Raw genomic sequence first — 16,654 nt, 5'->3', positions numbered from 1 at the left:
AGAGTTGACTCGCCATTCGCGCGGGCTACTCACGTGAAAATCGGCTTTCTACGCTAACGACGGACGAAAGAATCAGCGCCGTCACGCCCTAGATCGTCGCTTAACTGGCCGATCGTTATACCGAGTCCATTAAAATTCGAGCAGCTCGCGGCTTGACGCGCTCGTTAGCATCGGCACAAATATTAAGTCAAATCACGATTGCGAGAAAGTTACGGTGTCAATTTATCATTCGATCCTCAGGCCTTTTATCAAGAATGCGACGGTGTCTTATGTCTCTAAATTTGTGTGCTACAGTTTTAAAGCTCAATTGCATTTGATTGAGTTCGAATAACTCTAAATAAACGCCTTTCTAAAGTTACGTTTCGACCTATAGCACATGGAAAGAAAATCGAGTCAACTATGAATATATTTACACAGGTCGATTCCAAACATCCCCAAGTGCATGTTCTCGAAGTCTCTCGTGTGAACCGTACGGAACACCCAGTAGAGTCCGCGCGCCAGCAGAAGTAATCAATCTCGAGTGTCTAGTAAGTTTCACGCCTTGCTCGATTCTCTTTCGCCTGTGATCTAATCTTCTCAGGATGAAAGAAGACTCACCGTAGCGCGCGAAACAATCAAGGAGCCTGATCCTTCGGTGCTGGAATGGTTCGACATTGTCGCGGCGAGAGTCGCTCACGTCGGCCAGGATTCCTGCACGCGTACGTTGCCCGTCGCGTTCCAATCCCTGCAACACACACCACAACGTGCGTCTGAGAGCGATCGGTCGGGTCCTTTTTCGGCCATGGTTAAGGTAAAGACCGTTTCCGTTCTGGCGAATTAGCCGCCGTTCCATCGCGGGAAACATGCCAAATTGATACCAACGAGCTACACTTAACCGCTACGGCCAAAAGAAGTCGCGTATCCGATAGAATTCGCGATTGACAAAAGACGAAGGAAATTGGCAAAAAAAAAGTGCCGCGTTTATATCGCGCAAGAATCTAGATTCGCTGAAACATCATATTAAAGAGATTATATAGAGTGAAAGGAAATTCATTTTAATTGTTACATCACTTAAGGAGCATTTTTGTTCGTTGATGGCCCAGGATCTCGAAAGAATTCTCGGACGTGCGAGCGGAACAGATCGTGGCACGTACGAAGGAATGCCGCGTGATATATGCGAGTTCACGCGTGAGTCACGCGAGGGCGGTTCATATTAAGATAGGCGGCGACGCGCTATAGAGACGTCTTTGGCGTCTTTTCGAACTTTTATCCGCTCGTTTCTCTCTTTTTTTTCATCATTCAAAAGCTCGCCTTTCAAGAATTGAATGCTAATCTACGATCATTAATATTTTGAATTTTATTACACTATGATTGATAATATAGTATTAAGATTTACTGTCCCAAAGCGGTGATTGCAACTTGCTTAAGTAATTGTTATATAACATCGAGCACATGACACGCTTTAAATTTATCTCACATTTGTTCCGCTTCGGTATCCACCGATGAATAATTCATTTACTTCTCTCTCTCCGTCAAGAAGACTTCTTTCCGCTAAAGTTCAACACAGTTATGTCGTCATTGCTATCAGACGATAAGCCTCGAGCGTATTAACGCGAATCGCAACATCGACTTTGTCTCAAGCGCGTACATCGTGTGTGCGTGTCGACGATGTGTCTACACTTGCGTTGCGTGTGCGCGGGACTAATTCGCGAGTTAATTTTATGCAGCGCGACATGCGAGAAGTCGACGCGACGCGACGCGACGACGGCGAGGCTTATCGCCGTGCAACCGCCTGCGACATACAATTGCCGCGTTTCCTCCTCGAAAGCGTCTCGCGTTCCTATCACTCCGAGGTGTGAAAATGACGGATAGCCGTAACGAGGCGGGGCGAGATAGAGGTAAAGCATTGTACGACGAACGCGTTTCACGCCTCTATTAGAGGCGCATCATTAACGAAGTAATTAAGTAGTTATGAAGAATATGGTTTTAATATGGTTTGGTATCCGTCTAATGTTGAATATATTAGCATCTATTTTACGCATTTGCTGTTCCTTTTTAAATAATTTACACGTAATTTGTCACAATCTGTTTTTGACTTTTTTTTCATTCATCAATTAACAACTGATTAATGACAACGAAAAAAATGGCGATTTTTTTTTTAGTTAGTGTCCTTCGCACTGTCTCTTTTCATTTCAATGATGCAATTTCACTGTAGCGCAATATTGAACAAAGTATGTACAACTCATCGTTCTCGCGGAGGTGTGAAAATGACGAATGGCCGTAACGAGACGATCCAAGGAGGATAGCCGACCCGGGCGATTCCTCTTCTCGTTCCCCTTCATTTACGATGAGGTCACGAGTGACACGTGACGACGAGTAATGAGCTTGGTTCGTTACCTGCTGCTGCGCAAGGTATTCCACGCCCACGCGTGCAAGAATGTGACGGACGGGGATTGATTTAAGAACTATCGTTAACGTAGGATTCCATAGAGCCTCGCGTAGAAGAATTTAGCTGCGATTCAAAAACTCGCACAAGCTGGTGTTTCTAAATTTTTCCGTCGGATTTATCGTATCATAAAAAATGGTAAATCTTAATATTTTTGTTTTGCAAAATAAAAACAGGACGATTATTATAATATATTGATGATTCTATATTTTATTTAACAATCCACAAAAGATTCTGTAACTTAATTAGTTTAAAGAGACTAGAAAATCGATCAAAAGTTAAAGCCAAAATTAGAAAATACTGGAAAACTGCATATGCAGCGTGCAAACAAGCAGACATAGAAATCTTGAAAATATAGAAGAGGAGGAGAGGAAAAGAAAAAGAAGGAATTGATGAAAATCAAAAGACGGGATGTGTATGTAACAAGAAGTACACAGTGCAAAGCGAGACGCAGCGAGAGCGAGAGGGGGATGAGCTGCTATCAGCCAGCCCAGAGACCAGACCGAGTTCGAGCCAACCAACCAGAGCCATGCACGCGCTATGGATCGTCAACTGTTACGCATTATGTATGTTCGCACACATAGACGTGAGCTAGCAGCATCATCGACAGCGAGGTCTAACAAGCGAGCCTGCGCGACGATTGTCGGCAATTTAAAAAAATTATCTATTTTTGCAAATAATAATTATTGCCGTATATTTAAAACAGGAAGAATTATTAACTCGTTCAATTTCACGTGACTTTCAGACATTACGGATTTTTGCAGTTAATTCCGCGATTCTGTCCGCCGTGCGTCGGTAGATAAATCTTTCGTGGCAAGATCGCGATAAATTTTCGCGAAGCTCGTGCGGGGGAAAGCAATACCATTAGCTTTCGTTTTGAATGGCGACACGAATTACGTACAGTCGGGAGAGATTGAACAGTATGAAAAAAAGGGTTGCTACCCTCCACATCGGGCGGGCACGAGCATCGGTGGTATTGTTCGAAAAAAATTAACCCGGGATTTTTATTTACTGCCGTTTCGACTCCCTCCTGTCTCGGCGGCTCCGATCCTGACGAGACGATGATCGATCGATCGCTGAATTTGCATGCATGCTTTTTGCGACCGAAGAAAGTTACTATGGCGAAATCTCATACATGGATTCACTGCATTCGTGCACGCTTGATTCATTTGAGGGATTGTTTATAGCAAAGCATTATTTTATCTAATATGAAACTTATTTCTAAAAGACGCTTTCTTAAAAGCTACGTAAAAATCTTTTACATATATTGTGAATAAATTTGAAAACAGTGGAAGATATCGATTGCATCGTTCCCTCCAGTATTCTCACTCTCGGTAGCCACCATAGCCGTTCGATAGTCATTATGGTGCGATTCGCGAACAATTAGAGCGAAGTGGTAGAAGCAAACATCGATCGGCAAGAGTGCACTAAGGGAATTAGTATGTACCCTGAAGTTCGAGCCCTTGGCTAGCCTGGAACAGAAGGCGGCCAGGCCGAGCGCAGCAACGCGTAGCATGGGGTGGGCGTGCACGACAGGATGGCACTCAAATATTTACCACACCGTGCAAACAGCGCCGGTATTGTTCCACGGCGCTACTATGTGTAAATTTAATCTTCCTCGGAGGCTCAAAAATAAAGCCTTGTATGCGCAATTGATAGACAAAACGCGAGAAAAGAGATGTCGATTTATTACACATTCGGAAAATTCGTATTCGTAGAATCACAATCATTGCAGTCCATAAATTACATTCTTTATTTTGCAATTGTTTCTCTATAATCCAGAGATGACGCTTGCGATTTAATTCAGCAACAATCCAATCAGAGTTTTTAATTGATAATTTTAATTAATAATTTACTACCGATAACTCGATACTCAATAATTTACAGGTATGGGACTTTGAATTTTTGTAAGCTGAAAAATCGTATATTTCGAGAGTAACAGTTCACTTCACAAATTTCGCTTCTGCAGTCAACTCGAGAAAATGTCGGGGGGGATGAAGTGTGTCGTCATGGTGGCTCGACGAACGAGGAATTCGCTGACTCGCCGCGCAGCTCGGCTCCATGGCCAGCCCGACGGTGACATCTCCATCTCTTCTTCTCCCCCTTCGTCTCCCCACCCGCCCGTCGAAAAAAGAGGTCTAGACCGTCCTCCTTCCACGAGCCCTCCTCACAACCGCCCTCCGGCGAGACGACACGATGACTCTGCCCGCTGTTACGTGCGAGTGGCCCTCTCGAGCCCTTTGTCGGCCTATCGCGGGAGAGACACCTGGACGCCGCACGGCTTATCTCCTTCTTCGCCACCTCGAGGTCATCCAAAGAGTATCCTCGATCTCGCGTCGATCGCGAAGGAGAGGAGAGTCGGTTAACACCGTCACGTCGTCTCTCTTGTTACGGCCGTCCGACGGTTGATTCGAGGTTAAAGGCGAGAAAGATACCTTCGTCTTGAATTTCTTCATATGATACTTCACGTCATGACGCTATTTTCATACCGCATTTTATTTAGCAATCGTGCACGATATTGCTGACAAATCGCTTAACTGATCGATTGAAAAAAAAGGTATCGTTGAAAATCGACGCAGGAGAAAGTTGTAGAAAGAATCACATTAAGAGAAGCGTAATTATCCATCTGACCAGCACATGTGAGGCCAAAGCGTTCACGCGCCCTCCTCATTTACCGGAGAGAAGACACTGGAGGTATCCAGATTCTCATCCGCCATATTAACGGCCACACGTGGCACTGTGAGAATTAATGCGCACGGGGGCAATGGGAAAAGGGGGCGAGGGGGCTCGTGGAAGACGGAACGGCCAAAGGAATGCCATCGTCGAGCCGCACGATCCACCTAGGAACGTAGCTAATGGGACCACTTAACGTCTCAAGCATCTCACGAAGACACGGACCGCGGTCCGTGGTCCATCTTGCACCTCAGGAACGACGTTGCCCTTTCCCCCGTCCCCCTCTCCCTCGCCTCTCTTCTGGATCTTCGTCAGGCCCGCGGTCCGCGTGGCGAGTTAATAATCGCCAATATTTATTCCGGATTGGTCACGGCTCGGTCCGGAGAGTGATGAGGAGTCCGGGCTGAAGAATGACGTGACGGCGGGTTCGGGGCCACGACGGAACGACCCGCGCGCATTGTAACGTCTTGAGATTAATATTTACCGTTCGCCATTACATCGCGTCGTCGCGGCCGTCGCCGTCCTCGCGAGACTTTCTCTCACTCTCTCTCTCGCTCTCGCGTGTGCGCGCGCGTAGACACGAGAAATTCTCTCCTCGCTTCCTATCGAGGGTGAAAGAGAACGCGTCGAGCAACGCGGCAAGGTATCTTAACGCGGCTTGGTATCTTAAGTTCGCGGTCGTGCGATGATATATCGTGTCGTAACGCGTGCACGGATACCGTATCGAACGGAATATTTTTAAAGCGCAATGATCGGAGTTTGAATGAAGCGGGACGTATTAATTGGGCGTAGTAATTTTTAATGTAAGATTTTTGTTATCGTTATAAAATTATATGATTTTTATTTGTTTATTAATTTTATATCATTTGTTTGTTTTTAACAAAGAAATCTCGATGTGCTTTTGTTTTGTAACAAACGTATTATCATTAATCACGCAGAGAACTTGAATTTTTTTCGCTAACAAACCGCAGAGTTACGGTAAACCAACTGGCCAGGGCAGTGCTACACGTTATTAAACGGTGACGACGTTATTAAGAGAATTAACTGAAATGTTAGCGGGAACTGTCCGTCGATCGGCCTAACGGATACTCAATCCGCGACTAAGTCGGTGGAGCTAATGAGCGTTGAGACTTAACGCCAGATTACTGACTTAATCCTTTTGACGAGCGATTCGCGTGTCTACGCATCGCGTTACTTAATATCTACCAATATCTATGTGTGCTTAGATAAGATAACGTCGTCGGACGGACGATTAATCTAATTATCGAATTCCAAATCACACGTCTATAATTGTCGATCTTATCGATCGCGCGATGACTCTACGCGCAAGTTTCGGACGAAAGGAACAAAGAAGCTTAACGCCAGTGATTGATATCAATGATTCAACGCATAACATTCACACTTTCGGTCAATTCTTTCGAGTTATTATGTTTCTCCGATTGTACACGATGCCGTCGGCGCTAGCACGATCCACGGCTTTTAATTGCAAAGTATCAGATCGGCTTGCCGGATCCTTTAAAAAACACGGCGAAAACAAGCAAGTCTCTCTCTCTCTCTAGTCGCCTCGAATGAATTCATTCGGCGCGACCACAAAAAGAGAACGGTTCGCGCGGCGAGTCCGGTCGGTTAATTTCTTCCGAGTTACTGTTTCAGGGTAGAGGGGGGGGGAGGGGGGGAGTTAGGTGATACGGTGATGTCGTTTGTATGGGACGACATCAGGGGGAGGGAGGGAAGAACCCGGGGCGCGGGCGCACAAAAGGGAGGCGAGGATGAATCGCCTCCGGAGAGCGCACGGGACAAATGGGGACATTAAGTCGCTTTTGCCGCCCGGTACCAGGCGCTACCGGTACCCACCAGTGCCCCATCTAACCTGACCTATAATATGTAGCCTCCGCCTTCCTCCGTGTGCAAATTCCGCGCCCATGTTTTCCATGCGCACGCATATACAACCTCCTACGACGCGTCCGTGAACGCAAAACGCGCGCGAACCGTTGTCATCCTCGCGCCTATCAGCGTGTCGGATCGCGACCCGGCACGCACACACACATACTACACTACATGCACGCGCACACCCAGCGAGGCCTGACGTACATTGTATGCGATGTGACACAGGTATGTGACACAGTAGCAAGTTCGGGCCTATAAAACGTCGAGAACTTCTGGAACCCGTTTCGCGTTTCAAAGTCAATATTTGATGTTGGCTCCTTGGACACTTTAGTCAACACTGCCCTACAATTTGTTCCCTATCCTATCTTACCCCATCGCAAAGCAGAGAACAGTGTCCAAGTTTCTAAAGGAGATTATAATAATATCGCTGACGTATTAATTTATTTTCGATAATTCACATCTTATTCCTCGCCTGTAACAGTGACGAAAGAAAATTAATCTTCTATTTTTATCGTACCACTTTGTAATATGCGCACTTCCGCACATTAACACGTGTCATAAAGACATTTATGATGAGGCTTGTTTACTTGTATCCGCGTTGTATGGCGATGGACATAGTAACGATCGCTATCTCCACTATTTCCGGCGGAAAAATAGCAGCACCGTGACCAGTCAACTGATCTCGTCGATCCCATTTTTGAAGGAAATCGATAAGCATTTATAATCTCGCTAACATATCGTTAACATATTATTATTCTCGATAACGTATCCATAACATATTATTTATATAATCCTTTAAACTCGATAACATTATCGTTTTAAAAATACTTAAAAATATAATAGTAACATCTCGTACTTAAAACTTGCCTGACAGCTTTATAATATACTGTTCTATATTGCCTTCTTATTTAATTACCTTCGCGATCTTATTAATTACATACTAACAAAAAAATTTTTGCTGCCACCATCTTTTTTGTAAGTAAAAGATTTACAGGAATTTATTTCAACAAATTATTGCCCGCAAAATTCACGTATTGCAAGTCAACTATAAAAGATATTAAGCGCACTTTTCTATCAACTTCTTCATTAGCGATCTCTGACGCAACTCTTAAAGAGCGTTTACTAGCATATGTTTCATACCCGAACAATTAGACAAGACAAAGGAGAAAAAATTCCAGCACACCCGGTAGATGGTAGCGCAAGGCTGTAGGATGGTTTTCTCGGGGATAGAAGCGAGGACCTGTCACATTACGGAGTAGAATTTATGCCCGATGCCCAGCGGCGTGACAAGTTGCCTCTGATGAACGGCCCCACCGCGAACTCTTGGCCCTCCGCAACGAGGATAAGAAGAAGGTAGGGAAGAGGAGGAAGGAACCAGAAAAAAAGTTCTTAGCACGCTCGCGCCCGTTCTTGGTCCTTTCTCCAAATCTCATCGAATTCTTTCTGCGATTTTTATCACCACCCTTTGCCCCTACAATTTATCGTATCTCGCGAATTCAAATTGAAAATACCGCGGCTAAGAAATGATTCCTCTACATAATTGTGCAATTTCGTGAGCTTCTTCAAACGTAACTGTGTTTTAAGCACCTCTCAAGTTCTTAGAATCTCTCAAGAATATAAAGGAGAAAATATTTTATGCATTTTTGTGCAATCCATAAAATTAGACGTTTATTGTTATGTGTCAAGCGTATTTATAATATATTTTTAATTTAATTTTTTACTCATTGTTTATTTGTTTCTAATTTAGTTTTATAAATTTTTTCACGCCACACTGAAAGAATCTGTGAATATCGGAAATATCCATTCTATTTCTATTCACCTCTTTTTCCTTTATTACTTGTGTTGAGAGAGATCGATAAAATTGCCAATTATTTCCGGAAACGCGATACGCGCTTCCGCCCTTTTCCGGGCGGAAAGGACGCGAGGAAAACTGCAGGAAGGATTGTTCCGCGTAAGTTCTTTAATTACCGTTGCTACGCGAGACGGGCAGCGTGTGTAAGCGCTTCACGCTCGGCGGACGGCATCATTTTCCACGAAGCTCGCGCGATGACGTGGGTGGAAGTGACCGTGCGGGGCGGCGGGACGGGGGGTCCTCACTGCGGTCCCCGCGGAACGTGGGGTTTAAAAATCCCATACGATTTTAACGCCCCACGCAAAAAGTCGTTCCTCGCGCACTAACGCCGCCGGCCGTGTACGGCTCGCCGGTGATAAACACGCCAAGTTACGATTTCTCGGAGCTCGGCGCGCCGTGTGCGAGCAACGGTTATTAGTGGTGGTGGTGATGGTGGTGTTTCGTACGAGAAGTCCATTTTGCAAGTGACGTAAGTCAAACTTAGCGACGCGATGGTTATGAAATGCAAACTAATGTTACAATTAGCAAGTTAAATACATAAATCGGATTGGACGGTGAGTCAAATTGCAAAATGAAAATTATATAGAATGCCGGGGATAATAACCGGTTTCACCGCTACAAGAATTAAAGCAAATATAGTAACAAATGTGGACACATGTGTCACAAAAAAGGAAGGTCTGCGCCGTCGACAGGAAGTAGACATCAAAAATGAAAAATGAGTTTTCTATGCCACAGATCTGCACTGCAGTTTTGCAGGTTTCATATTTCAAACATTTGGAAATGTTTCTTAATGGTGCCCACAAATGGTTCGCAGACCGACCACACCACACTACACCAGTTTCAGATTCGCTTCCAATAACAAACAACTGGACACAATGCTAATAAACTTTCGCTATTTCCTCTGCCATTTCTTCCTGTCCGGAATCTGTATAAAAATTAGGCACGATGCATCCGTGCTCACATTTCACTCAGTGCTTCATAACCGCAAGCCTTCGGCCTCGACACGCGGCCGGCGCTCACGTTACAATAGCAAGACACGGTGTCAGATGACCGTCTGATCCTGAGCACGAGCTCGACTACCATGTATAGCCTTGCCTTCCGGAAAGTCGCACAGCTTTTATAACAACTCGAGTTTCCACAAACTGATACTCTCAAAATACGCGTGATTGAGGCACAAAGCGACGGCGACGAACTGTTTGTTAACCAAGCTTTACTTATACACAACAGAATCATTAGTGACCACTTTAGAATTTTAATGAACTTAAAACTAACGTTCGGGGTGTTCCATGCAAAATTGCTGAAACTAATTAGCTGTTATTTTTAAACACACATAGAAAGTGAAAAAAATAAAATATCTTCTAACAGAGCACATTTGCAGTTTTATTTACTATGAACTAAAAATAATCGGAAATATTTTTATTATTAAATAAACGATTATAAAAAAATGCCAAGTGCTAATTGTGCAATGCAAAAATGCTCATTTTAATGGTTTATATTTTCGAAGTGCACACCGTCAGAATTATAACAAAAAATTAAGTCACTTTTGGAAATTATAAAAAACTTTATGCGACAAAAATTACAGTTACAGTTATAATTTCCGAATCGACTTAATTTTTGTTATAATCCTGACGATGTGCACTTCGAAAATATATGCCATTAAAATTAGCGATATTTGGCATTTTTTAATAAACGTTTATTTAATGATAAAAATATTGTCTTTAGTTTTTATGTAAATAAAACTGCAAAATGTCCTTTGTTTTAACTTTTCTTGCTCCCCATGTGTGTTTAAAAATGACAGTTAATTAGTTTCAGCAACTTTCCGTGGAACATCCTGTACATGTAATTGTATACCACGTTTTACCGCTGTGTTTTGTGACTAATTAGAATTCAAAATGTCTTTCTGAATTGAAACACATTTTTTGCGAATTAATCTTTAACAGAATTTTCTTTTAAATATTCTTTAAATATAAAGTTTCCAATTTAATTATAAAAGTGAGATAATGTCGAAATAAATTTCGCATTGCAATGTAGCAAACATAAATTTTTACATAAAGCATTAATGTAACGACATCCAAGGCGAACCGACGGATGCAACGTCAGAGAAGTCATTAATAAACGATTAAAGCAGCATCACAGATAAACATATCTGATGCATGAAAAGTGATCGATCACATGTCTAGGAAAAAACGGTGTCTTTCTAGGCAACGTGAAACAAAGATCCGGGTCCGTATATAATTCTATGGCTCGGGCCACCGCAGGAATCACCATAGCGAATCCCATGGCGCGTGTATATCATTTTTACAGCCCGGCACTGTTGCGGCGCTATCGAAGTTACGACCGCGTGAGAATGGAAAACGTCGAACGCGAAGAAGGGGACGGGTTCGATAACGTAGCCAATAACTTGTCCTCGTATCGCTATTCGCGAAATTGTGCGTACGTGAACCGCATCGAGAGACGCGCGCCGATCGTCGACAGCGGATACGCCGCGGCGTAAGCTTCCGTTCGAGAGGTTTTTCGTTGATTCCTCGTCAAGCCCGAGTGCTCTCGATACTCTGCGTACACCAGCACTCACGACGCAGCGGCTATATATCTTTTGCCTTTCATTGTATATTTTTATTGGGAAAATATGTATTAAACATAATCGCGAAAGTATACGTCCTTTTTAATACGAATGACGCACCTCAAATAACAATTTCAACAAAAGTAAAACAAGCAATTGAAAAAAAACTGCTCTGCGAAGATTAAAGTTCTATGATATTTATACAACAATGTCCACGTTTAATTTTTATTTTGAAAATTTTCCAATCCTCATTAATTATTAAGTAAAACCTTCAGGTGTTAAATCCGTCAGGAAATCAAGGCTAGCATTTTTTTTTTTTTTTATAAACTGCCAAGTTTTAAACAGATTTATTTCGTCGGAAATCACTATTAAGCGCAGATTTCACGCTTTCTCTAATTTAACACGAACGCAGATTCCTTTAGGTTTGTTAGTCCTCTCGAATCTGTTCAGTCATGTAATGTGTGTCCTGCATAGATATATCTTATCGGCAAATACTTTGATACACAACTGCTTTTCAAACTCGATGAAAACAAGAATAACTTGCGTCGGAGCGATTGTCTATTCTAATAAACGTATCGTGCGTTCGATTCATGCATAATGCACAGCGCAAAGTTGCGTCGATCGACAAGTTTCCTTTTGAACGTAAATATTCTTACGCATATTTTAATAATTATTTAGCTAAAATAATTAAAATTTTTCAACAAATAATATTACAAAAATATCTTTTATTTGTTACTTCTTTTCGTTTATGTTTGTAATCTAAGTTTTAAAATTCTGCGGAGTTTTGCATTGTCTGTATGAAAAAATTTTATCAAACTCCGCTAACTCGATTAATTTTTCCTCTCTAGAATTTCAAGAGAAACAGAATGCATCGCTAATCCAATGTTAACTAGTTAATTTCGATTGCGCAACACGGCGGCGGAGTTCCAATGAAGATTCACGAGTGAAATGAAATTCAGCTATCAGGACCTCGAAAAAGAATGAAACGTACTCCAACATATTGCAGAGAAACGAAACTGTTCGCGCGGTGAAACTCGGTGAGCCATGGAAACGCGCGGGATCGTGGGAGAGAAGTTTGCACGGCGTAAACGTAGGTGCTCGGCCATTGGTCGGCTTGGATGCAACGAGAGATCGCCGAGGTGTAGGTGGGATAGAAGTTTATGTCTGTTTCTCTCTCCCTCTCTTTCTCTCTCTCTCTATCTCCCTCTCTCTCTCCCTCTCTCTCTCTCTCTCTCTCTCTCTCTCTCTCTCTTTCTCTTTGCCTACCTCTCTTTCCCGAGAGCGAAATACGAGAACGAGTTACTGGCTCATTGTACGCGCACGCGATCGGAATCGACGGGGACTCGTTATCGCGGCTGCTCGCGTTTTCCATTCGAAAATTTCGTTTTCCGCTCGGATACGATATCGACACCAGGTATCTGTCGACCGGGAGCGTGCGCTGCAGCTTTGCGGGATTCGCAGAAAGCGCCGAGAGAACTGTTTTGCTCCCAGGGATCCAGATCGAGCGGCCTTTTTACGAGGCTATTTTTATCTAAACGCATCTATGCCCCTCTACCGGATTTGAAATAAAATCGGCGCGATAACGAGAGCGCTAATACCCGGATCGCCGGCGGATCAAAAACTCGCTCGTGCGAGCTGCATACCCAGGGTAATGCGAACGAAAGCTTCGATGCTGAAATCGATTAACCCTGCCTCCTGATAAAAATAAAGTTTTTGCTGTAGAAAAAAATATGTTATGCAAAATATAAAAAATTTAGTGACCAGTAAAACGAATGAAAATAAAGAAGATAAAGATATAGAAAAAAAATAGTTATAGATAATTCACTTAAATTAATTAGTTTACTAAGAACAACGAAGACATCTGAAATAATTAAAATTGCAGGTATAAATAGAATATAATTATTGTAAAATGTAAATATAATTGTTATTCTACTAACTCTCCAGAATGTGATCTCCGCAGCAAAAAACGACAAAGAAAATTATAGTATGTAACTTGTACCGAAACCACTATCTTATAGTTCTAAAAGGATCTATTTGTGTCACCTCGGACTCAAAACATTCTTAGTGTTTTCGCTATTCTGTTTCTCAAAGTTTGAACGATGAATATAGGTTACAAACCACCATACAAAACGCCTATTCAATATGAATTGACTTAGCCTCTTCAACGACGAATGATCAAATAATCTTCTAGGCCATTATTCCGAACAATGAGCATGGAGTCGTCAAAAAAAAAAAAAAGATTCTTTTCATAAGAAACACATATATTATATAATAAAATAAATACAGAAAACCCAAAATTAATGACATTTAATGTGATCACATTCTTTGTCGTCTCACGGGAAGAAATGTTATCTGACATACTAAAAAGCAGAAAAGAAGTACACATGAAAGTCTTTAAAATTGTCTAATCTTTTAAGATGAAAAGCTAAATAGCGTTCCAAACTAAGTGCTCGCAAGGACCCGTTACAATTAGGATCGGCGACGGAGACGTGACGTTACATCCTGTCTATGTATCAAATGCGGTGGAACAAAGTGTCAGTAAAAGTAGCGCGAAAAGGGCGGAAGTACAAAAAAACAGCAGGGAATCAGAAAGTCGAAGACAAAAATCGAAGTCTGTGACAAACAAGTCAGTTTGAAAAATAACTTTTCGTTTGTTACCTGCTCTTTTTCAGCGGGTGTTCCTGGCCTCGTCATAAAACTAAAGTCATTGACTGTCGCAGAGACACTTTTATGGCATTTGCCTTTGTCTTGCAGCGGGTGCACATTAAGCACGAAAATCCACATTAAGCATGCTTCGTAATATATTTCCTCGCAAAATACTGCGTAACCACGATTCGTAAAAGAAGAATTGAAAATTTCGACAGTGAAAATCGTAAATATATGCATAATTGAACGCTACAGCAGCACTGAATCTTACATGTCACGTTGTCCATTCCGAAATGCAATTTCTGTAACTCTGATATTAAAGAAATGTTCGTTGCGTGTTTTTAACGTGAGTGAAACATGGGGTGCGAACGGAATTCCAGTCGTGCGGAATCCTCGGAAAATCGAATTCCTCGGCAATCCGCACGCTCACACGCAAAAAAAAAAAAAAAAAAGAACGACTTGCGCCAAAGCGGATCATTAGCATTTTTCCATCGGCACGTTTCCTACCCTAGCAGGGGCTTTAATTTCGACGGACATTAAGACAGACTGATAGATACCGACAGACGAAATGGCCGAAAGACGATCCTGCCGCACCAGGATCAGGATCAAGGATTCGAACGGTTGGCTCCCCCCCGTCGAGCACGGCGAACTTCAAAGGCCTCGGAGACTTCATCATCGATACCAGGTCCTGATTACTGCCAACAGATTAGACGTCGAACAACCCCACCCCCTTCCTACCGCCCCTACTCCATCACCCCTCTTCGCTCTTCGATCTTCCGCGCAAGGATGTAGGCGATCGATCCTTGTTTCTGTTGCTTTGGAGAAGGAAATCTTGCAAAATTTTTTCGTGAGACATGAAATGATACTGTATTATATCGAATAATCTAAATTTTCTTACGAAATAGCGGTGCATCGAGATATCTTTAATGCTCAATTAGACAAGTTACGTAATTAAGATTAAATTTACATTTTTAAAATTACAAAAAGAAACAATGTTTCATTATCGATTTAATATCCGTAAAATCTTTATTGTCTACAGCTTTTAATGATTTTCGCAGCCACTTATGTAAAATGACAACACACTTTCCATTGACTTCCGGCATGTATTGATGTAGAATACTAGTTAAGTGGTGAGACAGGCCGGACCCCGATTCGATTTAAAGGACAGCCTACGTTTAAATTTACTGCACGGCACATTTTGCCAGAAAAGATTTCCGGGAAACACGATCGTCCGGGGAGCCACAGCTCGCATACGGAAACAAGCAGAAACCGAGTAGAAACGAACGACGACGAAGAAGTTCCTCGCGAAGACTTTCGCAGAAGTTGGCGAAAGAAGATGGGGAAAGTTTTCATTTGCGGGCTGCCGCTGAGGTCGGGGCCAATGGCGGCCTTAAATCGTTCGCAATTGAGAGGCGTCGAGTTCTTCCCTCTCTTCGCAAGGAGTCGCCGGAAGTCGGCCAGCTGAAGAACAACCTGTTGACCCGAGTTATCGAATATGTGAGAATTATTACGAATTTGTCCGAGTGATTTCTAGAACGATTTGAAATTTTCTCAACTGGCTTCTAGCTACGCGCAATATTCCACAATGAGCGTCTTGAAATTTAATCGGAGTTCGTATTCTTGAACTTGTGTTATTTGTAATACTGATATCATAATTATGATACGGCTGATGATGCTACGTACCATAATTACGCCTGGATAGATATTATGTTCTACGATCCTCATTATTATTCTCCTTATATAAGAGTCTCTCGCATTGGGAGGGCCATATTTCTCTCAACACGTTGCGGATGATTAAGATTGATGGCTGACTAAACTCGCCAGGTGTGTGCTGGTTGAGATGATTCATTCCAAAAAATATAACATAATATTTTCGGAGAAAAAGAAAAGACACCGCGACGATGCAGTCAGCATTGTGCAAATAATTACGGAATTGCACGAAACCACCCATAAACAAATGTATGTAACGTATTTTCTTTTGCAAATTTACATATCATTAAAAAATGATGAATGATAAATTCAGATAAATTTGTTGTTATTAAAATTAATAAAAATACAAAATCTATTGTCTATTTATTATAGCGAAAACTGCTTGTTTGTGACAAAACATGACAAACCTTAGTCGATAAATATATTTTATTTATCCAAAACAACCTTCAAAAGAGCATGATTACATAAAGTTTTACAGAGACCATCGGTAGGCGTGCAATTTCCGGCCGAATCGGAAGTATTATCGCGTGTTACAGCGATCGCTCTCGATCACGTCCGCTCATAATGATTTATCGCATAATCGACACGAAAAGATTCTAGGAAAGATATGAAAAGAAACCATGGGCGTTTCTCCGACGTAAAACAAAGGTTAAAGTTTCAACAAATATTGTTGGACGTGGTGTCTAAGCAGCTTAAGCACTTGTAGCCTCTGAAAGAATGACCGTGGAATCCAAGGGATTTTAACAAGAGTCAATAGAATATAGGCCATGTTTTTTTCCCGATTTATTATCTTGACAAAGGATTTTGGGAACCTTCTTATTCTAGGGACCTCAAATATCCGTCTTTGAGGAGATTTAACGAATTAAATGTCAAAAAATGGCCACTTTCTTTCAAAAAAGAA

General features: G+C 42.2%; 1 protein-coding gene across 14 annotated transcripts in view; it reads right to left on the bottom strand.

Annotated features, from left to right (window-relative positions):
• The window catches only part of SoxN (SoxNeuro), a 278,527-nt gene that overhangs the window by 17,009 nt on the left and 244,864 nt on the right, over positions 1–16,654 (bottom strand). For 5 of the 14 annotated variants that reach the window (XR_001100532.2, XR_001100536.2, XR_001100535.2 and 2 more), the window contains one exon: positions 649–724. The exons of 5 other annotated variants lie outside the window; for them this stretch is intronic. Coding sequence is in view for 1 of the 9 variants with exons in the window: in XM_067347776.1 (XP_067203877.1) it covers positions 14,564–14,738 (175 nt within the window). In the remaining 8 variants the exon portion in view is untranslated. Of the gene's footprint in view, positions 1–597; positions 725–13,716; positions 14,739–16,654 lie in introns of those variants that run through there. 4 more of the 14 variants (XR_001100530.2, XR_001100529.2, XM_067347776.1 and 1 more) reach the window with 3 other exon arrangements.

This window comes from Linepithema humile, chromosome 1 (genome assembly GCF_040581485.1).
Source record: "Linepithema humile isolate Giens D197 chromosome 1, Lhum_UNIL_v1.0, whole genome shotgun sequence".
In the NCBI taxonomy this organism is placed as follows: Eukaryota; Metazoa; Arthropoda; class Insecta; order Hymenoptera; family Formicidae; genus Linepithema; species Linepithema humile.
The sequence above is the reverse complement of the archived record's forward strand: the minus strand, read 5'-3'. Positions and strand labels throughout refer to the sequence as shown.